The 26,328-nt window shown below is 41.3% G+C and overlaps 1 protein-coding gene across 2 annotated transcripts in view; it reads right to left on the minus strand.

The window, feature by feature from the left end:
• The window catches only part of epha4b (eph receptor A4b), a 361,017-nt gene extending 335,688 nt beyond the window's left edge, over positions 1 to 25,329 (minus strand). For both annotated transcript variants that reach the window (XM_073040810.1, XM_073040809.1), the window contains exons 1-2: positions 25,139 to 25,329; positions 1,742 to 1,806 (exon numbers count right to left, since the gene is read on the minus strand). In XM_073040810.1, the coding sequence (XP_072896911.1) occupies positions 1,742 to 1,806; positions 25,139 to 25,220 (147 nt within the window). In that variant the 5' untranslated portion in view covers positions 25,221 to 25,329. The remainder of the gene's footprint in view (positions 1 to 1,741; positions 1,807 to 25,138) is intronic.
• Positions 25,330 to 26,328: the final 999 nt, after the last annotated feature.

The following is a 26,328-nucleotide window of genomic DNA, read 5'->3' on the forward strand; positions in this document are numbered from 1 at the left end:
GGTAAGACTCTTGACAGTGTAGAGGATCAGAGGGATTTTGGGGTCCGAGTCCACAGGACACTCAAAGCAGCTGTGCAGGTTGACTCTGTGGTTAAGAAGGCATACAGTGTATTGGCCTTCATTAATTGTGGAATTGAATTTAGGAGCCGAGAGGTAATGTTGCAGCTATATAGGACTCTGGTCAGACCCCACTTGGAGTACTGAGCTCAGTTCTGGTCGCCACACTACAGGAAGATGTGGAAGCCATAAAAAGGGTGGAGAGGAGATTTACAAGGATGTTGCCTGGATTGGGGAGCATGCCTTATAAAAACAGGTTGAGTGAACTCAGCCTTTTCTCCTTGGAGTGACGAAGGATGAGAAGTGACCTGATAGAGGTTTACAAGATGATGAGAGGCATTGATCGTGTGGATAGTCAGAGGCTTTTTCCCAGGGCTGAAATAGTTGCCACAGGAGGACACAGGTTTAAGGTGCTGGGGAGTAGATACAGAGGTGATGTTAGGTGTAAGTTTTTTTTCTTCTTCAGAGAGTGGTGAGTGCGTGAAATGTTATGTCTCCTCTCTTGCTGTGAAATAGAGACACTTCTTTCTCCCTTATTAGGGAGGGAGAGAGAGCCTGTGGTATGTCAAATGCCAGGTAAATGAGTAGTCTTTGGGGTTAGTCTGTGTCTTTGCTGTTGCTTTTGCTACACGCTAGAGTGCTTGGTGATGGGTGCCGATGCTTTTTTTTGCTGGTGGGAGGAGGGAAGATTGTTGCTTGCTGCTGCTTACACGTGGGAGACTTTGGGTTTCTATCATTTACCTGCATTCATTCTTTGGGGCACTCCTCTGTTTTCGTGGATGGTTGCGAAGAAAAAGCATTTCAGGCTGTATGTTGTATACATTTCTCTGACATTAAATGTACCTTTGAAACACTTAAGAAGATAGGACTGAGACTGCTTCTTGAAACACTGTGGTTCTTTGAGTGAAAGTACACCTACAATGGGGTTGGGTAGGGAGTGACTATATGTATATGTAGTGGCAATGAAGGAACGGTGAACTATTGCCAAATTAAGAAGGTGTATATTTTAGACAGAACATACAGACAATTGTATTCCCATGCACATGCTCCCCTTAACTTTTAGTGGTAGACCTCTTAAGTTTTGGAGATCTCAAGCGAATAGCAGATGTGCATCTTACAGATGGTACACAAGCATGTTAGCCATTATATGTAAAGTATCGCATTCAAATAATTTTTGTGACTGCATAATGCTTCACTTTGGACAAAATGCAATCATACTTTCACCTAAAGAACTGCAGTGTTTCAAGAAGCAGTATCAGTCCTATTTTCTTAAATACATTGCCCCATTCAAAGAACTTCGGATTTTACTGCAAACCCTTGCTCTGAAAATTTCTGTTAATAAATCTTTGTAAATGTAGAAAGAAGGAATGGGTTTCTCCATTTCATTCCTCTCCACAACTGTAAAGGGATAAAATTACATCCTATCACTATCACAATAGCAAGGAATACAATCTGTTCCGAAGTATCTGAATTGGCAACTTACATAGCTATTGAGAGCACTAAACAGCTCCAATCACAAACAAGTTTGTTTTCCAAAAGGCATTATGCTGGGGTACCCATTTCTAATTTACCTGTGGTTCAAGAATCAGAATTCATAGTAGATTGGAGATTGTTTGAAATTGATTTTGGTGATTTTGCTTCTACTGAACTACATCTTCAAAATTTAATCATGCACTATACTCACCCCCTCAGGAGGATATGCCACCCAGCCCAAGTCTCCAGGAGCCGACATCGAGTCCAATAACGTAACTGTGAAAAAGAGAAACAACTTTAATTCTTCCTAGTGACAACACCATCTTTAAGTGAAGATCACAAGTTAGTTCCCAAAGACTCACGACAGAACTAGTGGGGACAAGGAGAAAATTCCTTTGATTTCATCTTCAATAAACTTATTGTTGAAAAATAAGCAGAATTTGCACATTTTGTGTTTCGAGTCTAGAACACTGTTTGGATTTCCAAGTGTTTCTAAGCAAGATAAATGCATTTCTAGCTAGAGGGAGTTAAGTGATTGAGTTATAGGGAATGGTTGGAGAGGCGAAGGCACTTTTCCTTTGAACATAAGAGAGGGAGGGGATGTTATAGAAGTGTATAATATCATGAGGGACAGAGGGTGCATACACAGCCATTTCCCCTAAGGATCACTAATCAAGAACTGGAAGGCATTTGCTAAAAGAGAGAGTGGAAAAGTTCAATGGAATCTTAAACTCAGAACAGTACAGCACAGACTCTTCAACCCACAATATTGTGCCGACCTTTTAAACCTACTCCACGATCAATCTAACATTTCCTGCCCACATAGCCTTCCATTTTTCTTTCATCAATGTGCCTATCTAAGAGTCTCTTTAAATTTGCCTAACGTATCTGCCTCTACCACCATCCCTGGCAGGGCACTTAACACACTCACCACTCTCCGTGTGACAAAAGAACTACCTCTGACATTCCCCTATGCATTCCTCCAATCACCTCTTTTATTAGCAATCGCCAGCCCAGGATGAAGACGCTTGCTGTCTTCTCCTTCTATGCTTCTTATCATCTTGTACACTTCCAACAAGTCACCTCTTCTCCAAAGAGAAAGCCAGAAAGGCCCCAGCTCACTCAACCTGTCCTCATTAATCAAGTTCTCTAGTCGAGGAAGCCTCCTGGTAAATTTCCTCTGCACCCCCTCTAACGATTCCACATCCTTCCTGAAATGGGGTGAACAGAACTGAACACAATACTCCAACTGCAGTCTAACCAGAATCTTTTTCCCCTCTTTTGAGAGCAACAACTCTTGAACTCAGTCCCCCAACTAATGAAGGGCACACATTCTGAACTACTCTATCGCAGTTGCACAGAAACTTTGAGAAACCTATTGATGTGCATCCCAAAATCCCTGTTCCTCCACACTGCTAAGAATCCTCTTATTACCCTTGTACTCTACTTTGAAGTTCAACCTTCCAAAGTGTATCACTTCACACTTCTCCCGATTGAACTCCATCTGCCATTTCTCAGCCCAGCTCTGCATCCTATCAATGGTCTGTTGTAACTTATGATGCCTTTCTACACTATCCACAATACTACCAACCTTCATGTCATCTGCAAACTTACTAACCCACCCTTCCACTTCCTCATCTGGTGCATTTATAAAAATGAGTTGCAACTTTTCTTATACACAGGTATGTACATGAAATCAGCTGCTCGAGGAAGTGTTTGAGGCAGATCAAATAACAACATTTAAATGACACTTGGACAGACACATGAACAGGCAAGGTTTGAAAGGATATGGACCAAGCATGGGTCAAATGGGACTACTTTACTTGGGCACCTTGGTCATCATAAACCAGTTGTACTGAGGAGCCTGCTTTCATGTTGTATGGCTCTTGTTCTTGAGTTCAAACAGTTCTGTGATTAACAAGCTCTACTAATTTTGCTAGGATGATGTATAACAACAAGATAACAAAACAGGTCATCAACTTGATTTTGGAATTGGGGTTGCTGGATTCTGTGACTATTTGGTTATTATTTTTTTAAAAAACACACCATAAACAAGCAGAGCAAGTCATGTAATCAGCAGGAGATGGTGTGTTGTTCAGCAGATATACCTCACAAAATCCATTTGTAACCACACAGCCCTAAATACCATTTTCTTATCATCACCTAGTTTCAGGCTGAGCTGAACCCTTGCAAACTCTACTGGTACTGCATTAACACAAAGTAAGTATTTTTAGGAAACAAATGGAGATGTTGACCCAACATTTGATTTGATCTTTAATATGAATTTCATTATCAGCAATCATGCTCAATAGATCTGAAAAAAAATGAATTGGCATTTTTCGTTCCAAACATTGTTGCAGGTTAAACTGTTTGGTCACAGCACTAAGACCTATTATTAGCATTAAACTGCATATGACCAAATAGCCTGGCTCATTAGTTAAACATGCTGGGGTCAATGCTTTATTAAACCACAGCAGTCTGTCCGTGGTTGAACAAAATGCAAAACTTAAATCTGAGAGGACAGAACACTGCTTTATTACAGCCAGTAGTAAAATATATACAAAAGAAATCCACGTTATTGGCAATATCTCCATTTAGAATTAATCTACCAACTTTAAAGTTGAACTGCTGCAAAATATAATAAGCATAAATTCCCCAGGGTCTTTAGCTTTAGATCAGCCCAAACCTGGATAGGACGAAAAAGAAGCATTCAGACTTATTAATGTATGCTGACAGTACGTGATTCAAGCATTGTCACACATGGTTAGATCCCTCCAACACTGAGCACGTCTATAGGAAGCCCAGCACTCAAAATTGTTAACCCAAGTACATACAAGCACAGACATTGCTTTGCAATAATAAAAAGTTCAGAAACCCGAGAAGGCTTGCAGATGCTGGAAATCCAAAGCAACGAATGCTAGAGGAACTTAGTAGGTCAGGCAGCAACCATGGAAATGAATTAACAGTTGACCTTTCAGGCCAAGACCCTTCTTCAGGACTGAGAAGGAAGGGGGAAGATGCCAGAGTAAAAAGTTGGGTGGGGGTGGGGGGTAGAAAGAGGAAGGAAGCTAGCTGGAAGGTGATAGGTAAATCCAGGTGCGTAGGAAAGGTAAAGCACTGAGAGAAAGGAATCTGATAGGAGAGGAGAAAAGGGACACAGGTGGAAGAAACAAGCAGGTGAGAAGAAGCAAAAGGTTAGGGTGGGAAATACAGGAAGGGTGCAGGGGTGGGGACTGGGGTGGAATTTATTTACCGGAAGGAGAAATTAATATTCAAACCACCAGGTTGGAGGCTACACAGACGGAATACAAGGTGTGGTTCCTCCACCCTGATGGTGGTCTCATCATAGCACAAGAGGAGGCCCTAGACCAACATGTCGGAATAGGAATCAAAATGAAAATGTTTGGGTCACCAGGAAGTCCCACTTGTGGCAAATGGAGCAGAGGTGCTCGATGAAGCGGTCCCCGAATTTAAGACAGGTCTCACCAATCTAGAGGAGGCCACATCCGGGGCCCCAGACACAACAGACAAGCCAAGCAGATTCACAGGTGAAGTGCTGCCTCACCTGGAAGGACTGCTTGGACTCTGAATGGAGGTGAGGGAGGAGGTGTAGCACTTTAACTACTTGCAGGGATAAGTAACGGGGGGGGGGGGGGTAGTGGGGAGGGATAAATGGACAATAGAATCAGAAAGGGAGTGATCCCTGGGGAAAGTGAGGGGGTGTGTGGGAGAGGAGGTAAAGATAATGTAAACCATAAAAAGGTCCATCTAGTCCACAGAAAATTTTGATCAAAGCATTTATTCCTGTCCAAATGATTTACTTGGTGTAAAAATGAGTTTCCTAAAAGGTCTGAGTAACAGAAGTTCCAGTACTATGAACTTTTGAGGTCAATAATAAAATAGCACGAACTATTCAAAATTTCTAGTGTTCACTTAAACCACATTTTTATGTGGTTACACCACTTGCCATTAAAATATAATGGCTAAGTGTGGTGTAATGCAATAATACTAAATTTTAGTTCAACACAAGAAAGAAGCTTTTGTTAAAATACTCCTGTGAATAACCGTTTAGTTGACACATTGCTTGGCCACACAGTGATAAATGTGTCTGAGCTGGGCAGTGATACCTGGTGCAGACACACAATGGTGAGTTAGCACATTGTACACCTGTACTTCATACCCACAGGGCTTTCATTATTCACTAAGACCAAGATGACTTCCTCCATCTAAGCTTAAACAAATTACCAGCTAGTCAGTGGTCTGACTTTCAAGAGATTACATTACTCCACTATTTTACTACAATAACAGCGAAGTTATGATGGAAATATTCTCACTTGTTACCAAGATAAAAGAACACATTGAATTGGAAAGGATGAAATGAGTTATGAAATCCATACCATAAAAATGACATAATTCCTTCCCACCCCATTAACTTCATTCCCTTAAATTTAGCCATTCAACAAATAATTCTTGCCACTGCATTTGGAAAAGGGAATGATTTAACAGGACAAAGAAAGTGAACAGTTGTGGAAATTCATCAGAGGTTTCTGGCCCAGAATATTCGGTATTGAGGATAATAGGCTCAGCATTCACAGTGGTGTAATGAACAAACATATATCCACACTACCTTTAACTTTACACCTCATAGCTCAATTCAAGATAATTCCTTTGCCAGTCTTGAATTTTGAGACAGAGAAATGTGCTTGATCTACATAGTACTTAGTTGAAATATTCAGTTTCAACCATGCCCCTCCCACCAGCCCTGCCAAAAAAAAGGTAAATTTTAGAAATCAGGTGTGCTAATAATGAAGTGCGGATAAATCCAATGACTGACAATGTACAGGTAATGGAACAACCTTATAAAATCTCTCTCTGCCGTCAGATTATTGGCAGCAAACAACTGAATAATATTCATATGAGTGATGCACAGACATAAACCTACAGGTTCATCTGAAGTACTCTCAATACTTGAACAGCACTGCTTCCCTTAAAACAAAACAATCTTCTGTGATGCTGTCTGGCCTGCTGAGTTCCTCCAGCATTTTGTGTGTGTTGCTGCTGCGGATATTCACTGTCCAGGGCAGAGGAATCTTTTTGCCAAGCTCAGCTTTCTAGCACTGCAGCTGACCCTTCCAGGGATCAGAGACTTGTTTCTGAATAAGTTAAACCTCCAAGCAATATTCATTGCTCAGCTTCTTGTCATAAGCAGGAACCAGTCTTCAGTTCTTAATGTAAATTATAAGCAATAAACAGTCCGAAGCTAAAAGGACAGCTTTGTAAACAGACAGCACGGTCAGTAGACCACAGGCTACTGACTCACAGTATGGGTTTGGCTGTTTAAATAATGTTAATTGGGCCTGCATCAAACCAAACAACACTGGCTAACTTATTTAGACCAGGGAAGCTTGCAGGCCAGACTGATACTATCACTTAGCACGTCAAACAGCCGATCTATCAATAGTTGGGATATCTGTGTACTCAAGAGTCAGCTCCAACAGTATTCATTTTGGGTGTCTGGGATCTCGGTCCCCAAAAACTTTTAGACTATCTTTGTGGAGTGACAAAGTAGCAAAAAAAAATGTAAGAGAGAAAAAAGGGTTGTTAGGAATAGTCAAGGATATGCAAAACTATGATAAAAGAATATAAACTAGAGGGAGATATTGCAATTCTTAAATGGTGTGCATATGACTTGGATTTTACGCCAGATAGACTGGATGCTAGATTTAAGGACAGGACAGCTAAAGGAATAACAGTTCTTTGCAATATAATGAAAGAAGGAACACTGTTCAGTTTTGAAATGCTTAAAGAGAAACACTTATTAGAAAAACAAGACTTTTATTGGTATTTACAGATGCGACAGTATGTTAATAGGAGGGTTAAAAATGTAACCAAGGCAAGTACATGTTTGATAGAGCTACTTAGACAAGCGTATAATTCAGATAACAGTACTGGAATCATTTCAAGCGTGTATAAGGGTTTGTCATTTCTTAAAACACATTCAACTTCATATATTAAAACAAACTGGGAGAAGGAAGGAGGGATAATTATATCTGAGGAAGAATGGACAATAATATGGAGGTATCAATGGAAGTGCACCAGTTCACAGAAATGGAGGGAGTTTGGAAAGAAAAACTTGATAAGATATTTTATTACACCCTCTCAGAAATCCCATGATGATAGTAACCTCCCTGTTTGCTGGAGAAATTATGGAAATCAAAATGCAAACCATTGTATTTTCTGGGAATGTCCTGTTATCAAAGACCATTGGAGTGGGATATACAATGCCCTACAAGGCATCTTTAAATGTGAAATACCCTTAGAAAGTAAGACCACAAATTGAGGGTCTATACCTCAAGAATGGTTGAAAAGAGATAAATATTTAATGAATATACTGCTGGTGACTGGTAAAAAGACTCTTACCAGGAGATGGCTATCACAGGGGAGCCCAACTTTAAATGCACGGATGGAAATTACAATGGACATTTACAAAATGGAGAAGATAACTGCATCTGTTAATCATAAGTTGGAACAATTTGATTCATACTGGGAAAAATGGTTTAACTACATAATGCCTCATAGGCCTGATTTTATTCTCACAAATCAATAAGTTGTAAAAAAAAAGATCACTCCCTACTTGTACATAGATTTCTTCTTTTGCTTGTTCTTTCTTTCCTCTCTTTTCTATAAGTGTATACCTCAGATAAATATTATGTGGAGATTTGTGGCAAATATGACTATATGATATATATGTACAATGTCTGAAATACATCTTATGGAAATGCTTGTTTGATAATGAACTTCAACAAAAAATAAATTACAAAAAAAAGGAATGATCAAGGAATGATAAAGAAGAGCTGATTTTTAATTTGGAAACCTTTGATAAGATAGGAATCCTCTAAGTTTTAAATGCCTTCTAAGGACTTTATCTAAATTCAAACGTGTATCACTAAAGTGAATTGTGTTTAAACTACTTCGCTAGCGAGAAGTAGCTCCTCCCAAGTAGGGAGGGGAATCCACTGCTCAAATACCGGTTATTAGTAGCTAAACTCACGGTAGAGAATAAACAGGGAAGTGAATTACCCTTTGAAGAGTAGGAGGTTACAGTATAACTTCCCTTTAGTGAAGATACACATAGCTATCTAATCAGGTAGGCCTGAGATTTGAGTTCAGAACTTCAAACTCAATACCATCGCATTTCCTACTCACCTATTTTCTTGCTTTGTACCACCACTCACAACCTTACTTGTTCCAGCTCAGGACTTTCTCCTTCTTTGCAACACTATTCTGCAAGTATAATGGTGACATTTTGCAGACAGCTCACAAAACTTCTCTGGTCTATATACTATTCCTAAACTGTGATCGCCACAGTCTGCAGCCTGTAATTTCCCTTTTGAAGATGTACTTCTGAACTGACTAAATGATCTGGCACTTCTAAAATCTCCTGGGGGATTCAGCAAAATAGTCTCTCAGGAGTGTAGGTATAGCTGTGGTGGCGACGTTGCATCAAGGCCTAATAGTGCAAGACGAACCCATGATTGACCCCAATACTCCAAACATCAAGCAAGATTAAAATCGTCAAGGATAAGAGCGGAGAACGAACAGGTATACAATGCTGTCTGCTTGTGTATGACTGGCCTCCCTCTCTCCTTGCTGCTGCCAGGTGTGAGGTGCAGAGTTCTTGGGTGCCATGCACCGAGTTGGGGAGCAGTCATTGCCCTGCAGCTATCAGGCTTCTAGGCAGGCCTCACTCACCTCTGCACTGACACATTTTCGGGGACTCTGCAGTTCATATTCCATGCTTATTTCTTTCTTACTTTTTGTGTGATTTGTCCTCTTTTTCAATTTGGATTTGTGGTGCTCGTGTTTTTTCGTGAATTCTGTTATATTTCTTTTTGTTTTGAGTGCCAACACAAAGAATCGCAAGGTTGTATATGGTATACATTCTTCAACAGTGTGTTGGCATGTGGCCAAGTGGTTAAGACGTTTGTCTAGTGATCTGAAGGTCACTAGTTCGAGCTTCAGCTAAGGTGGCGCGTTGTGTCCTTGAGCAAGGCACTTAACCACACATTACTCTGCGATGACACCGGTGCCAAGCTGTATCAGCTCTTGCCCTTCCCTTAGACAACATCGGTGGCATGGCCAACTGCCAGTCTCCCATACAACCCTGTCCAGGCCTGCGCCCTGGAAACTTTCCAGGTGCAAATCCATGGTCTCTCGAGACTAATGGATGCCTATATACTATACATACTTCAACAATAAATTTCAACTTTGAAATTTGAAGCAGTTTCTCCAAGTGTATCTGTCCACAGTAGTTTTTAAACCGACAAGTGAATGTTTTCTCATTTTAAACAGTACGTTATCAATGCTAAAACAATTATATCAATGCAAATAGACTGGATAAGCTTCACTATAGAGTATATAATGGACACACCACTTACGTAGAGGAGAATCTATTAGATAAAACACTTGAACACTTTAAACAAGAGCTTCTGCCTGTAAACATCTGTATTTTTTTCTAAATCGGGCTATGCAGGTAAGCAGTCAGGTGGGATCTAACATATAGTGCCTGACAAATTTGTTTACACAATACAGGCAGCTAAATCTACAAAAGTCAGCAATTATTTTTATAGCAACACATTATAAAAATTGCTCAATGCAATTACAATGCCTAGAAAAAGTATTCAGCCCCCACAACTATTTTCACATTTTACTGCCTCATTTTCCCTGATTTAAAATCCATTGAAGTAGGATTTTCAAGCTAATCTACAAAACATTGTGCATCATGTGAAATGAAAAAAAAGCTAAACTCTGTCAACAATTTAAGAAGTATTAAAAACCAAAATTGAGACTGGAGATTATATTCATCCTCTTTGTAATTACAATGCTAACTTTCCTCAGATGCAATACTTTTTGTTACTTGACCAAGTCACACAATTTGTTGTAGAAAATTAGAGAATCATCCATTTTCAATGAATAAATACCCCCTCTGTCTATAAGGTCCAACAATACGGTAGACTGTCATCACATCAAACCAAAATGAAGACAAAAGAACGTTCAAGACAAATCAGGGCCAGATAATACAGGAGCACAAATCTTGGGAATGGTACAAAGACTATCTCAAAGGCACTGACATACCTTGGAGCTCACTGAGTGGAGGAGATATGAAACCACGGCCACACTGCCTAGGTCAGGCCACCACACTAAACTTAGTCACCAGGGAAGAGCAGCACTTGTAAGAGAGGTTGCTGTGACACCAACGGTCACTCTGAAAAAGCTGCAGAAGTCAGCGGCTGCAACTAGAGATGAAATTAATGGCTTGCACAAAAAGGGTACTTATGGAAGAGTGGCAAGGAAGAAACCCTGGCTGGAAAAAAAAAGCACAACCTTGCCCATAGACTTTGTGAAGCATCACTTAGAAGGTTGATGCACTATCAATAACTCCAAAAGACTGGATGTAGAGTAAATACTGAAAGGCTTTTATTAGCAGTAAAACGGAGCACGTCCATGCCGGATGACTGCCCTGGACTTTGGGAGGAGCAGTGACACAATCACCTTTATCCAGGGGTCTGTGGGAGGAGCCACAGGAGCAGTCAGCAGAGGGGCGTGTCCAGACAGGTATACATGGTTTACCACAAAGGTACTGTAAAGATGTGGAAGAATTTCTTGTGGTTGGATGAGACTAAAGTGGAACTCCTTGGCCTCAACACTAAGTAGTACGTGTGGTATAAATCTAATGGCTGCACATCAGGAAGGTATAGTATGGTGGAGGTAGCATCCATGTGAATGACACTCAGCACTGAGTGAAATGTGTTATCCAATCTAACCAGTCTTTGGACTGTGGGAGGAAACCGGGGGATCTGGGGAAAACCTACACCTTCCACAGGGAGGACATGCAAAGACTCCTTAGAGAGGATGCCAGGATGAACTCTGATGACCCGACATGTAATAGCGTCATGCTAATCACCATGTTGCCATGGCGTCCATTCTGTGGATTCCAATGTAGAACACCAACCCAATAGAAATCTTAGCACACCGCAGATTCAGCAATATCACAATGTGAAAGCTTCTATAGTAGTATCTTCTGTGTTACAGAGCTAATGATTAGAAATGCTTCAGCACAATTTCTTGTATTGAAGAAGTGCTGTGTTAGGAGTTGAAGGGTCATTTTTTTGGAGGGAGCCGGGGAAAGAGTAGGACCTACTGCAACACACAAACTGATGCAGGAACTTGGGGGTTGAGCAACGTCTATGGAGCGAAATGACAGTTGATTGTTTTGGCCGAAGACTGGACTGAAAGATAGAGGAAAGACAGCCAGTATAGAATGCTAGAGGGAAGTGGTGGAACAACACCGAGCAGGCATTAGGTGGATCCTGATGAAGGCGGCTGATAAGCAGGTGGGGAAGGGAAACTGGAAATAGTGCCAGAAGCTGGGAGGTGAAGGATGGAAGCAGAAGAAGACCAAAGGACCAATGCCAGCTCGGTGTGAGGCACAAAAGATCCAAAACATTGAGGGGACTAAAATAATCAGCAGCTCAGGTCATTATGTATGCAAAACCCAAAGCATACAGAGTCCTCTCAGATCATCCATCACTGGTTGGGAGAACGTGGGAAGGGCGGTTGGGGAAAAGAATGCGAGGCAAGCTAATTGTTGTTCCTTTTTGTGCCTCGTCACACAATGGGTACATTTTTTTGCCATTTCCTTCACATCTGTCAGTTGGTGTTTTTTTTAAAAAAAAACGCTGCTCAATGCTCAATCCAGCATGGATGGAAATCGTGCAAGGAGCCGGACAGATTCAAACCTGGGATCATTCGCCACGAAGTCTTGTGCCGATGCCACTAAGCCATCAGCCAGCTAGGTGAGCTAAGGAGGAGCACAAACTGGTAGTCCTCTTTTAGCAAAGCAGGAGCCTGCTTCTTTGTTTAAGTCCCTACATCCTTCATGACTCAGTGTCAATGTTGTAGAAGGTATCCACGCATACAAAGAATGTAACTGGGTTCAGAATTTAATCAGTGCAGGAAAATCTCAAGCTATGCAGTTAAACTTTTCAGCATATATACAAGTTCATTACCAATACTTCCATTAAAACAATCTGTTCTTTTCCTGAGAAAGATTTCCTTTGTATTCCAATTGCCTTTTGTTTGAATATCTCCTATTTTCTGTGTATCATCTTACGAATATTTTTTTAAAATTTTTTTCAATTTAACACACATTTCCTTTCCCTCTCATTTTAACTTTATTGGACAGCTACCAGCTTTAGCGAATTAAGAATGGAAAGAAAGGAAGAACCAGATGTGAAAACATTGCAAAATAGTTGAATAAAAAATTGAATAAATGAATCTTTTAAAGCTATTTTGTTTAGATTTCCAGAAGCCTTTTGTTTTACCTTTAATGTATTTTGCCTGCTGCTTTACATCAGGGGAAACATTCCTCACAGGCCATATCCAAAAGAAATTTAGATTTCCCATTAATCCCAATGTTCTGCAGTTTCTTCTAAACCTCCCGTCAGATAAACATATGGAGCTCCAGGACATTAATTTAACATTTTAGTCTACATTATTCAAACTCCATATGGCCCATTGCATAATCATTCCTCCATGATCCAAATGGTAAAACAACGAAATACAAGCCCAGGGCATTGTGCACAACGCTGAACAGGCTTTACACACAGAAAAGCCTTTCCTTCAAACGCACTTGCAGGTTGGCAGACAAAATGGAGATAGGAAAATTAGCAAAGTGGTAAGGAAGTGTGAGGTTTACTACTGAGGGCAAAGGGCAAATTGGGGTAATACTCCACAAGTACATTACTGCCAAATTTCAGCAGGCAGAGCGAGTGGCCCTTTGGTCAGGCAGCCTCCTTTTCAGTGATGATGAACCCCAGTTCTTTAGGAGTTACCCATACTTTGCATCAACCAATCGTTATCAAAACTTCCAGCAGAGTATCCAAGCACTTCCTGCGTATTATCAGAAGCCTCTGCAGACCCAGGACATTTCATATAATAATCCAGTAAACACAGAGGTGTGACAATCATAAACACAAGAAAGTTTGCAGATGCTGAAAATCCAAAGGAACACCCACAAAATGCCCGGAGGAGAGCAGCAGGGACAGGCAACACTTGAAGAAGGGTCTCGGCTCAAAACGTTGACTGCTTAATCCACTTCCATCATGCTGAGCTCCTCCAACATTTTGTGTGTGTTGCTTGACATACAGAGGGCTGGAGAAGATAATTCGGAGTGCATTGAGTTTTCAAGTGAAATTAAAACATGCAATACAGAAAATGCAGTGACCTACCAGCCAATCTCCATGCACAAGCTTTTTGGCTTTATGGTATGAAACAAGACCTCCACTACCACAGACACAAGAACATTTTACTAAATTGCTTTATCATTACTATAGTTACCACAGTAAAGTAAAAAAAAAACTGGTTTGCATGCTGTCCATACAGATCAATATATTACACGTGGGCATTGAGGTAAAACAATGCAGAATATAGAGTGTCACAGTACAAGGAAAGTGCAGTGCAGGTGAACAAAATGGAGCAAGATGATAATGATGTAGATCGTGAGGTCAGGAGACCATTTTATTGCATCCAATAGTCTGGAACAGCAGGACAGAAAACGTCCATGACCCTGGTGATACGTGCTTTCAGGCTTTTGTATCCTCTGCCCAATCTGCGAGGGAAAAGAGGGAATATTTGGGGTGGGTGGGATTACTGAGTACAGTCACTGTTCCAATGCAGCGACATGATAGTCAGTTTCAATATGGCACACTCTCACAAACAGCGATGTGTAAGTAATCAGTAATCTGCTTAGCAATGTTGCTTAAAGGACAAGCTCAGGCAGCAGCTCCCACTCTGCAGTAAGGCCTCCGCCAGTCAGAGTCAACCACGGACATTGCGTTAGATACACAAGCCCGGGCAGTACAATATGGAGAGCAAGTTGTTGCCCGTGTAGCAAGCTCCCCCTCTCCACACATCTGATGAACACAAAGGAATGACAGAGACTGAATGTAGTGCATTCATGGATTTTGTGGAGGCAAATGATTTAAGGCCTTACTTAGAGCTTCCTCTCTGATAATACAGCATTGCTTAGAACTGCAATTAAGCATCAACTTAGATTTTGCCTTCAAAGCACCAAACTGGAACTTGAACTTTTAATTTTCTCACTCAGAATCAAGGGTGCCAACTAAAGCTGACCCTTCAAATGTAGGGACAGTCGTTCATCTTAAACTCTATTTTTTTGCATCCTCTCTCAAATTGCTCATTCTAGCTAAACATATTAGAAGATTCCCAAGGCTCAAGCAGGCATCATTGAATGTCGAGCTAAGCATTTAGTCAGCCTGCTTCACCTGCTTTGAGAGGTGTGTGACCGCTCAAAGTTAGAACACCTGTCCCAAATTCAAAGGCTCCCAATTACTCAAAAAGGGAATGAATGAAGACCGAACCCACTTCATGTCCTGCAAAGAAGATGCCATTCCAGTTATATTATAAACATATTCATAAATACGTTTGAAAACTTATGGGTCACAATGCAGGTCAAATTCATTTAGAAAACTAGACCTGTTATTCAGCCCTAAGCAAAGAATTTCCATTTTCCACAGCAGGATGTCCTTTACAGGCACAGAGTCATCCAATTAGAGATAATTACTGTTGGATTAATATTTTCTATAGAGTGTTCATTGGGGAATGAATTGAAACTGCCTGAACTCATTTCACTTGTAATCTGTAAAGCCGCTGTTAGCAGCTGAGAAAAGAATTCAATCAATCTGAGTTTTCACTCAAACTCAGTCCCAAGAAGTGAAAGGATATTTCCTAACCTGCTGTTGCATAGCTGCAGATATCTGATCAATGAAGTTCTGATGTTTATCTTCAAGGTGAATGGAGGAACATTGTGTATATGGATTAGATTGTTTTCTGCAGGCTCACCACTGTGCGTTTAAATCCCACTGCAATATTAAAAAAAATCTGGTCTGATGCTTCATTGTGTATGTAAGAAGTTTGTACGATCAGAGGTTCCAGATTGAAGATTGCATTAAACCACTGAAGTGGACTTTAAAGCATCCAAAAGCAAAATACAGAGAAGATTAGAAATCTGAACTGAGCAAAAAGATCCTGACTGAATGAGTATTAATCTAGCACATTTACTTGTTCGTGTTCGCTCTCTCTCTCTCTCTCTCTCTTTCTCCCTCTCTCTCTTCAACTGAAGCGATCTGATTAGTTGACAGGGGTTCTGCTGTTACAGATCCGACTCCTAACGACTGCCAGTGCCTTCAGGACTGGAAGAATGCAGACTCTTGACTGAAATGCCCTTTTAAATCAACATCCTGCTTCCTTGTTGAGGTTTTTCCTTGGGTGGCTAAGGTGGGTAAAGAATAAATGCTCACTTCCAGCTGATCTGTTCCAGGAAGGAGACAAGAGACTGCAGATGCTCAGCACCAATGGAGGGAAATGGACAATCGACATTTTGGCAAGACCTTTAGAATGATGAAGGGCCTCAACCCAAAATGTTGACTGTCCATTTTCCTTCACTGAAGCTGCCTGATCTCGCAACTCCTCCAGCATCTTGCTTGTTGCTCGTTATGTTTTATACTCGGGAAGTTTTGGCAAGATCAGAAATTGAAATCCTGACTTCATCTTCTACTCCTTATAAAACACCTCCACAATCACTCTAGATTTATTTTTTGAGATACAGTGCAGAATAGGCCATTCTGGCCCTTTGAGACATGCCGCCCAGCAACATCCAATTTAATCCCAGCCTATTCATAGAACTATTTACAATGACCAATTAACCTACCAACCAGTAGGTCTTTGGACTGTGGGATGAAACTGGAGCACCTGGAGGAAACCCATGCAGCCACGGGTAGGATGTACAGGCAGCAGTGGGAATTGAACCTGGGTCACTGGTACAGTAAAGTGTACTATGCCGTGGATCATTGGTACTGTAATGCTACTGCACGGTGGATCAGTCCAGAATGAATGCTTGGATCTTTCTGATCCACGTCACTGAACAGAATCACCGATCTACCCGGGAACGTCTCCTCCATTTTTAGCTCAACAACGCACTCTTAACACAGCTGCTAAATGAAGCCCTAGGTCCGTGTTTATTTTTTGTATTAACCTTGGCACTCATCGTTCCTAACTATTCCAAACCTCCAGCTCTATCAAACTGCTGTGATTGATCACTGAGCAAAGAAGAAAGTAGCACCACTGAATGAGACTGAAGTAATCTTCTGGGTGGCATGGGCGAGCATGACTGTTTGATCTGTACCTGGCCACGAAAACCTACACTGGCAGTTCTTATGGTTCCAGTCCCACTCTGAGCACATCTGCTGCCACTGGCCCAAGCAACTCAGTATTTCTTTCAATACTTTGATTCAGTCCTTAATTCAGTCTTCAGAAGGTGAAAAGAAAACACATTACAGCAAAAGTTGTGGTTTTTATCAAATACAATATTTCTATTCATAAGGGAGCCACTTAAATAAACAGTATATATCAGAATTTAGAGCACTTCTAATATTGAGTGTTGGACATGGGCTGATTTCTACTACCTGGCACAATATATATCAACCGCAGCCTGACTTTTTTTCAAAAATGCATTTGAAATCAACATTACATTTTCTCTGTCTTACAGAACAAAGTGTGTTTCTGGACCATCCCAGATAATGAATGGGTTTCAGTTTTACAGACAGCCATAATTCATTTTTGTGCACAAGTCAAACAAAAATCTGTCAATATGATGACCACACCTCCACAGTTTTGTAATAGCAACAGAATCACACAAGAGGGATAAGAAAGATCATGATTGAAAATAGAGAGAGACAGGAAAACAGTTCTACGTACATAGGCATGAACTATGTAAATACACTAGACTTTTGAATTTAATAATGCTATGGGATCTCGTTCTTATGTAGTCGTTTCCTAAGTTGGGCATTTTTAAACTAGGGATGGTGTGCAACTGGAAGAAGCTGATCTGCATTTTATACTGAAGACCAATAATTAATCACAAACCTCACCCCATTAGATGCTGGATAACAATTTTCCTGTTCATTCATTGGGGAATTGTGCTGTGTTATGTAAGCCACATGAGCCACTCTGACCTCTCATTAACAAGGTGTTTTCGCAACAAAACTGCCGCTCACTGGATAGTTTTTTTAATTTTGTTTTTTGGACCCTTCTCTGTAAACTTTAGAGACCGTTGCATGAAAATCCCTGGAGAAAAGCAGTTTCAGAGATACTCAAACCATACCATCTGGCACCAGAATCATTCCAATGTCAAAGTCACTTAGATCACCGAATTTCTATTTTGTTCCTTACTTCACAAAATGACCTTGTTTCAGGAATTTTATGCCTATCCTGATGGACACTCAGTGGCCACTTGATTAGGTAGACCTATATATCTTGTTAATGCAATTATCTAATCAGCCAATCATATGACAGTAACTCAATATGTAAAATCATGCAGACATGGTCAAGAGACTCATTTGTTGCTCAGACTAAGCATCAGATTAGAGAATGATGTCCTGATGTTCAGGCTAGTTCTGGTCACCGAATTATAGGAAAGATATCAATAAATTAGAGAGAGTGCAGAGACGATTTACTAGGATGTTACCTGGGTTTCAGCACTTAAGTTACAGAGAAAGGTTGAACAAGTTAGGTCTCTATTCATTGGAGCGTAGAAGGTTGAGGGGGGATTTGATCGAGGTATTTAAAATGTTGAGAGGGATAGATAGAGTTGACATGAATAGGCTGTTTCCATTGAGAGTAGGGGAGATTCAAATGAGAGGACATGATTTGAGAGTTAGGGGGCAAAAGTTTAAGGGAAACACGAGGGGGTATTTCTTTACTCAGAGAGTGATAGCTGTGTGGAATGAGCTTCCTGTAGAAGTAGTAGAGGCCAGTTCAGTTGTGTCATTTAAGGTAAAATTGAATAGGTATATGGACAGGAAAGGAGTGGAGGGTTATGGGCTGAGTGCGGGTAGGTGGGACTAGGTGAGATTAAGAGTTCGGCACGGACTAGGAGGGCCGGAATGGCCTGTTTCCGTGCTGTGATTGTTAAATGGTTATATCACATTCCTTCTCTAATCTGATGCTTAGTCTGAGCAACAAATGAGTCTCTTGACCATGTCTGCATGATTTTACATATTGAGTTACTGTCATATGATTGGCTGATTAGATAATTGCATTAACAAGATATATAGGTCTACCTAATCAAGCGGCCACTGAGTGTCCATCAGGATAGGCATAAAATCCCTGAAACAAGGTCATTTTGTGAAGTAAGGAGCAAAATAGAAAAAAAAAATTCCCCCAATATCCATGTGAGCAGAGGCTTTACCTAAGTGTTGAACTAGGACATAAGGACCTCATCTCCCAAATGCAGTTTGCCAAGAAGAATCATCACTCACTCAGGCTAGTTACAAGCAGTTGGCACTAAAGTGGAGGAATAAAGCTGAGGCAGAATGTTTTGTTCCTCAGCAGCACAGTAGTCCAGCTCATAATCCGCTGCCCCACGGCACCAAAGACCCAGGTTCAACCTTGACCTTTGTCTGTGTGGCATTTGCACATTCTCAGAGACTGTGTGGGTTTCCTCCAGGTGCTCCAGTTTCATTCCACATCCCAAAGCAGTGGGTTCGTAGGTGAATTAGCCGCTGCAAATTACCCTTAGTGTGAAGGTGATTGGAAGAATCTGGAGGAAATTGATGTGCAAGTGGGAAGAATAAAATAGGGGTTCACTTAGAATCTAAATTGGATCGAAGGAACATTTCCATGTGACGTCTCAGACTCCATGGCTGGAGTTATTGTATAATATGATAATGTTCACAGGGCCTGGAATGTGAATGCATTGCAAATCCAGGACTATGGCCATCCCCTGGGGAATGCACCACTGAGTACACAGTGCAACAAGTAAGGCAGAGTACTGTACGACTCACTGTGAATGTACAGGATATTCACAACCTGTAATAATTTCTGGGTGGTGAGAGGGGCTGATAAAGTAGCTGGATTACTGGTGGTCACGTAAGCTATGCCTATGAAATTACAGATTCAAAGAATTACACAGCATGAAAACAGGTTCTTCAACCCAACTCCTCCATGCTGGTGAAATATATTCCTGAGCTAGTCCCATGTGCCTTTATTTGGCCCGTATCTCTCCAAAACATTACTTATGCACGAACATATGAGCATCTTTTAAATATTGTTTAATCCCTTAGGTCCCCCTTAAATCTTTCCCCTATCAACTTAAACCCATGCCCTCCAGCTTTAGATTCCTATGCCACAGGGGAAAAGACTATTACTATCCACCTTATCTGTGTCCTGTATGATTTCCTAAGCCACTGGAAAGTCACCCTTCAGCTTGCTTCACTTCAGGGAAAACCGTAATACTTGTACTTGTGTCACAGGGCAGCAAATGTAACCATATAAACGTTGTCCTTAGCAGCAGCTGCCCTTCCTCATCTTTTAATGCAGTCATGACCAAATTCGAGATGCACAAAGAGCTGCTGATCATTGAACAGTGAAGTGTGCAATGGTCGTCATGTATTCACAAACAGCAGTATTTCTCTTCAAGAGTCCATCACTTCCACCTGTGCTGAGCTGAACAGAAATAATAGTTACCAGCCACAAGAAAGGCTTTTCCAATGAACATGACAAAGGGCTGCAGTGCTTGTCCCTCCACTGAGTGGAATCACAGTACAAAGTCATTCCTCAGCACCCGGTGACAGTTGCTATATATTTATTTTATTTCCATTCCTCTTCCTCCTGCTTTCCAACTTCCCCCACCCAACCAAACTTCTTTCAGGTTTTATGCAAGCAAAGATCCACAGCAGGGCGACAACGGCCAATTGGATTCCCATGGAATCTGGAGCCAACTGATCAGGCAGGACAAAGCTAACAACTTTCCAGAAAGCTCACATCTCTTCCTCCACCTTCAGTCATTTCTCACACTCTCCTTCCAACCTCATACGGACATGCAAAATTCAGTGTTTTCCCTTGACAGAATTTGAACTTTTACCAATAATGATCTGCAGGGAACAACAGTCCTTTACTTGAGGATATATTCCCCTCACTCAGTTTCCGCTGAAAGGGTGTACCACTGACAAACCATGCTGTGTGCTCCTGAAACATCTACCTCCCTGCCCCCTCAGTTAAATTCCACAGACAGTGGCAAGTGGGAACATTGAGGCCAGGCAGAGCAGTAGCTCATATTAAAGGCAACTGCAGGAAGATAAACTCAGTTAGCACAGAAGTGCAGTTGTTCCAGACACCCAGGTTCGATCCTGGGTTTTCTGTGTGGTCACATGCATCTCCCCAGTGCTATGGTTGCCTCCCATATGGTGATAAATCAGCAAATTACCTTTCAGTGGAGGTAAGTGATAAATGAGTCACAGGGGAGTTGATGGCCATACGCGAGAGAATAGATTGTGGGAGGAGAGGGAAATAAAGAGTGAAAATTGGATAGCTATGCAAGGAAAATGATCTAGTTGGAATGGCTTCCTGTGTCATAATATGCAAGGTTTTTCTTTAGCCATGGGACTCAATAACAAAACATGAAAAGTGTATCATTAGTAAAGACCAGATATCAGCACACAAGGCCAGTTCTTTAATTCATTACTATGTAACAGAACCATTAAGAAACATTCATAGCTATCTATTTGAACAATAGATGCTGATACTGCATTTGAAGTCTATGAACCAGTTCTCATCGGAGGATCAGAGGTGGAGAAGGTTAGCAACTTTAAATTCCTGGGTGTTACTACTTCAGAAGACCTGTCCTAGACCCAGTGTGCAAGTGCAATTGCAAAGCAAGCACGGTAGCGTCTCTACTTTCTTGTGCTTGCAGAGACTGGGCGTGACGTCCAAGACTCTGACGAGCTTCTATAGATGTGTAGAGGAGAGTGTATTGACTGGCTGCATCACAGGCTGGTATGGAAACACCAATGCCTTTGAACAGAAAATCCTACAAAAATAGTGAATTCAGCCCAGTATATCACAGGTAAAGCCCTCCCAACTGTTGAGTACGTTTACATGAAACGCTGTCGTAGGAAAGTAACATCCATCATCAGAGACCCCTACCACCCAGGTCACGTTCTCTTCTCACTGCTGCCATCCTGTAGCAGGTACGAGAGTTTCAAGACCCGCACCATCAGGTTATAACTACACTCACTTGCCCATCATTGAATGTTCCAACAATCTATGATCTCACTTTCAAGCTCTCTTTATCTCATGTTTTCATTATTTATTGATATTTATTTAGGTTTGCATAGTTTTTAACCATCATTTGCAATCTGCTTGATCTTTCATTGATCCTGTTATAATTACTATTCTATAGATTTGCTGAGTATGCCCACACAAAAATGAATCTCAGGGTTGTTTATGGTGACATATGTACTTTGATAATAAAACTTACTTTGAACTTTGAAGTCCAAGTTGAGATTCCAGCTCAATAGGATACAAGTTTTATTTCTTGGCTGAAATATTTATCAGCTAATTTTAAACATTATCTCTCACGTGGACAGTTTTGGAGAACAAGGAGTCTTTTCTGATGACCCAACCAATATTTATCCAAACAGCATCGCTAAAGCGAGCCACCTGCTGGAGGAACTCCATGGATCAACAGGACCTGTGGGTGGGAAGGGGGAGTGGGCAGGGATTATCGATGTTTTGGGTCAAACCCTGCACAACCCCTGATGAAGTCAACATTGACAATCTCTTCCCTCCATCCCACAGATGCTGCTCGACCCAGTGAGTTTGAGTTATTTGTTCTTTCAGATCCCAGCATTGGCAATCTCTTGTGTCTTCACTAAAACAATCTGCTCCCCATCATATTGCCATTCGTTGAACCCTGCTGCATGAACATAGTGGCTGGTGTGGAACCAGAATTGCACTTCAGTGGGCTGTGAACGATGCTATACTGAATTATTTTTTGTAACATCGGTTTAGTTTGCCTACAAATGTTGTAGCATCTTCATTGCAAATGGCTGAGTACTGAATGTGACAATGGACTGGATGCACAAATGTACTAGCAACACACACAAAATGCTGGAGGAACTCAGCAGGCCAGGCAGCATCTATGAAAAAACATACAGTCGACGTACTTTTCTCCAGAGCAGCTCGAAACGTCAAATGTACTTTTTTTCCCCCCATAGATGCTGCCTGGCCTGCTGAGTTCCTCCAGCACTTTGTGTGTGTTGCTCAGATTTCCGGCATCTGCAGACTTTCTCTTGTTTCTGCACTAAGTGTACGAATACGGTAAGCAGCACAGAATGTTTCAGTCTACTGATCCCTGCTGATCTCATCTCAGCTGTGAAGCTCCAAAATAACATCAATCCATCAAAGTAACAATTTCTACTTGGGAACACCATGAATTCTCCCCATACACAAGACAAACAAAAGTGCAAGGTGGTACCGTGATCCTCCCAGTTTCACTGTCTGTTGCTGTTTGCTAAACTCTCAAATGGGCAGGGCATTTGGAAGTGATGCTGGGATATCATTTGTGAATCTAAGGACCAGCAAATGTCTATGTCCCAATGTAGAAATGAGTCAAAACCTGCTGAAATCAACCATAAGCTGGTTTTCATTTTTTGGATTAACTGACCCAAAATGAAGTTTTGTCTTTAAAACATTAGATAATAAATGAGACAGTGTGAATTCAGAGTTTGCCTGACTGAGCTGGAAGTGACCTCCTCCTCCATCATGTCTTTCACAGAGTGCCCAACCCAGGCATTGGGCCCTTCACAAGCCCTGTCCTTTCTTTAAATGGTTAAAGCTGTAGAGTAGTACTAGTCCTGGAAAATGATGCATCCCCAATACGTCAGCCGACACAGAAAAGGTTGATTTGCTGGAACCTAACAGTTCATTCACTGTAAATGATAACAGCAAGTATGTGCATCACTGTCCTTTTCTTATCACCCGAAAATTCAGAGCAGAGCAACTGGTATTATTCAAGAACCAAGTACAAGCAGCAAATTATGAGGAAGAAACCTCTGGCTAGATATCTTATTACGTTCACCATATAATGAGATTATGGATACTATAATTGACTTTAGCATCAGCACTTGGAACTTGTTAATTGGAGCAGTAAGGATAGAAGATTTAGTTAGGCTTCAAAGTTACAAGTGCTCTCTGGTGACCCCTGTTGGAATGTAGGTGCAAGATAGAATTGCATTTCACTTGACCTACCAACCAGGAAGCTGATCAACAGCCTCTAGGTGATAGGGCAGACAACTATTCCCTGCAGCATAATCTCCACAAGTGCCATCATCTTTAGAGGGGAATGGAAAATAACAAAAGTAAGTAAAGGAGAAAGGTCAAACACGAGGAAATCTGCAGATGCTGGAAATTCAAACAACAACACACACAAAATGCTGGTGGAACACAGCAGGCCAGGCAGCATCCATAGGGAGAAGCGCTGTTGACGTTTCAGGCCAAGACCCTTCGTCAGGACTAACCGAAAGGAAAGATGGTCCTTTCAGTTAGTCCTGATGAAGGGTCTCGGCCCGAAACATCGACAGCGCTTCTCCCTATAGATGCTGCCTGGCCTGCTGTGTTCCACCAGCATTTTGTGCGTGTTGTTGTTAAAGGAGAAAGGTGACTCTTTTCAAAAGTGGCATCAAAGATACATCTGTTCTCTTTTTCTCAATAAAATTAATGGGGTCCGTAGTCTTAAAGACACTACCTAGCTGATAGAACTGGCCTCTCTCAGTCCTCTGACTGCACCATCAATAAACCAGCTTTCTCAAAAATACTAAGTATAAAAAAAAGTTTGCAGCGAGAGAAAACATTAAAACATATTTTATAAATTAAAAGCAGAGATACTGTTGCTTTTAAATGGAGAAAAATTATCAAAAATATTAAAAACTTGCTAATTAAGTCTGCAAAATTGATTCCCAGCCAGCTGCGGGAAAGGGCGAGGGAGAAACAGCGCCACCTCGTGTCTGCCCGCCATTTGTGCGGTCTCGCTGGCAGAGGAGAGAGACGGGATGGTTGCTCCGCTAGCCCAGTGAGTGCATCCTGCCAGGTACAAATTGTAACAGCCATCCTCCTAATCTTATGAAACACTTCGAATCTAACAAACAACTTTCACTGAACAAATCACAAATAACGCTGCGAGAAAAAGCAGACTGACCTAAATCTCCCAGTCATGCAAATTTAAATGCATTGTCGCCGCAAACACAAGGCTAATCGTTAACAAGATCCCCGATGATGCTATTAAGTGGTATCTATGGCCACGGAACTGTGTAGGTAAATATTATTTAATTATGTCTCCGCTCGAGCGAAATGACCCAAGGGCATCACTGCCTTCTTACCCCATCCCCATGGTTATTTCCACCAGTTTCTCCCAAACTTTCAGTTCTACCAACCAATTCCCGAGACTGCAGGTTCGCCTAATGCTTTTCAACGAAATGAGAATAAAACTGCTTAAAGCAACACGGGGACACTGACGTTTCACAGTCCAGTTTTCAACCCGCTTTCTAATTCCTTGCGAAATATTTAACGTGTAAAATTTCCTCCGATAATTATGGGTTAGGTTTATGTTGCAACTTATGATAAAGAACACCAAATCCCATGCCATTAACTTTTCCTCTCCCCCTCAAAGGTCACCTGAAGTACAACTTACCCTCGTTAGCTGGGTAATTCCGGGCGGCATTGCTGGTGAGGATGAAGTGGAGCAAAGGGTAAATCCATCGGTGGAAAGCCATTTTAGACCGCCAGAGCCTGCATCCCTTCTTTAAAGTTATTGAGCGCTTAATAGAAAGAGAGAGAGAGATGGAAGCCGAGGAACTGCGGAAGGAGGCGACGTCTCGGCTGTCAATCACACGCCAACAAACAGAGCAGCCTCTCGACTACCACCTTAAAGGGACAACACCCCCTTGCCCCCAGCAGTGGTTCAAGAATTATGGCAACGCTGCAGGATGTCTGGATATCAGAACCGCAGTACATATATAAGGGGAAGGTAGATAAGTACACGGGCGTAGTGAAACTGAGTTGAAATATAAGGATTACACAGGGACATAACGCGTAGAATAGAGATCAGAGTGCATGGTTTAGTATGAACATTAAATGAACATTAAATGAACATTTGATGCAATCATTGTTTTTGGGTTGGTAATCTTGTAAATTATTTAATAAATAGCTCTTCATTCCTAACCTTTTTATGTATATCTGGGTTTTGCGTTCCTTATCGGTTCCTGTATTCTATGCGGGTGACAATCAAACATGCATCGTTCACTATTTCCCTCATCCCGATGGCTTTAATGCAAGATAACATCTTAACATTTTAAATTAATTTACAAATTGATAGGCTGTGTTGTGAGATTATTGTTGAACTCTGGAAAATACCAAATGCCCAGCAATATACTTAGTGCCTTTCCTAGAGTATCAGAAAATAGTTAAAGAGAAAGAGCATGCAAACTGAATCTTAGCATCGGATTTTTGTTTTGTAATGAACAGTGTTCCTTTAAGGAAATTCTTGCAGTGCGTGTGTGATCATCTCTATCCGAACTGATCTGCGACTATGCTTGAAGCTTTCCCGTGAGTTAGTGTAATAACAACTCGACACTTAAAGACACATCCACTCTTCGTACAGTGTCTGTCTAGAAAATCAATCAACAGCACAACTTACAGCAAAGCACGTAAAAGAGCTGTTGTCGTGTACTTCTGCAACGTACATTTATTAGTATCCCTTTCAGGAAACATATTGGGGATAAATATTGGATGGGGATAAATATTGGATTGGGATAACCCGCAACTCTTCTTCGGGTCAAAACATCTCTTGTGCTTTTAAGGCACTTTGCACAATATGAAACC

This window comes from Hemitrygon akajei, chromosome 3, assembly GCF_048418815.1.
Source record: "Hemitrygon akajei chromosome 3, sHemAka1.3, whole genome shotgun sequence".
Taxonomy (NCBI): domain Eukaryota; kingdom Metazoa; phylum Chordata; class Chondrichthyes; order Myliobatiformes; family Dasyatidae; genus Hemitrygon; species Hemitrygon akajei.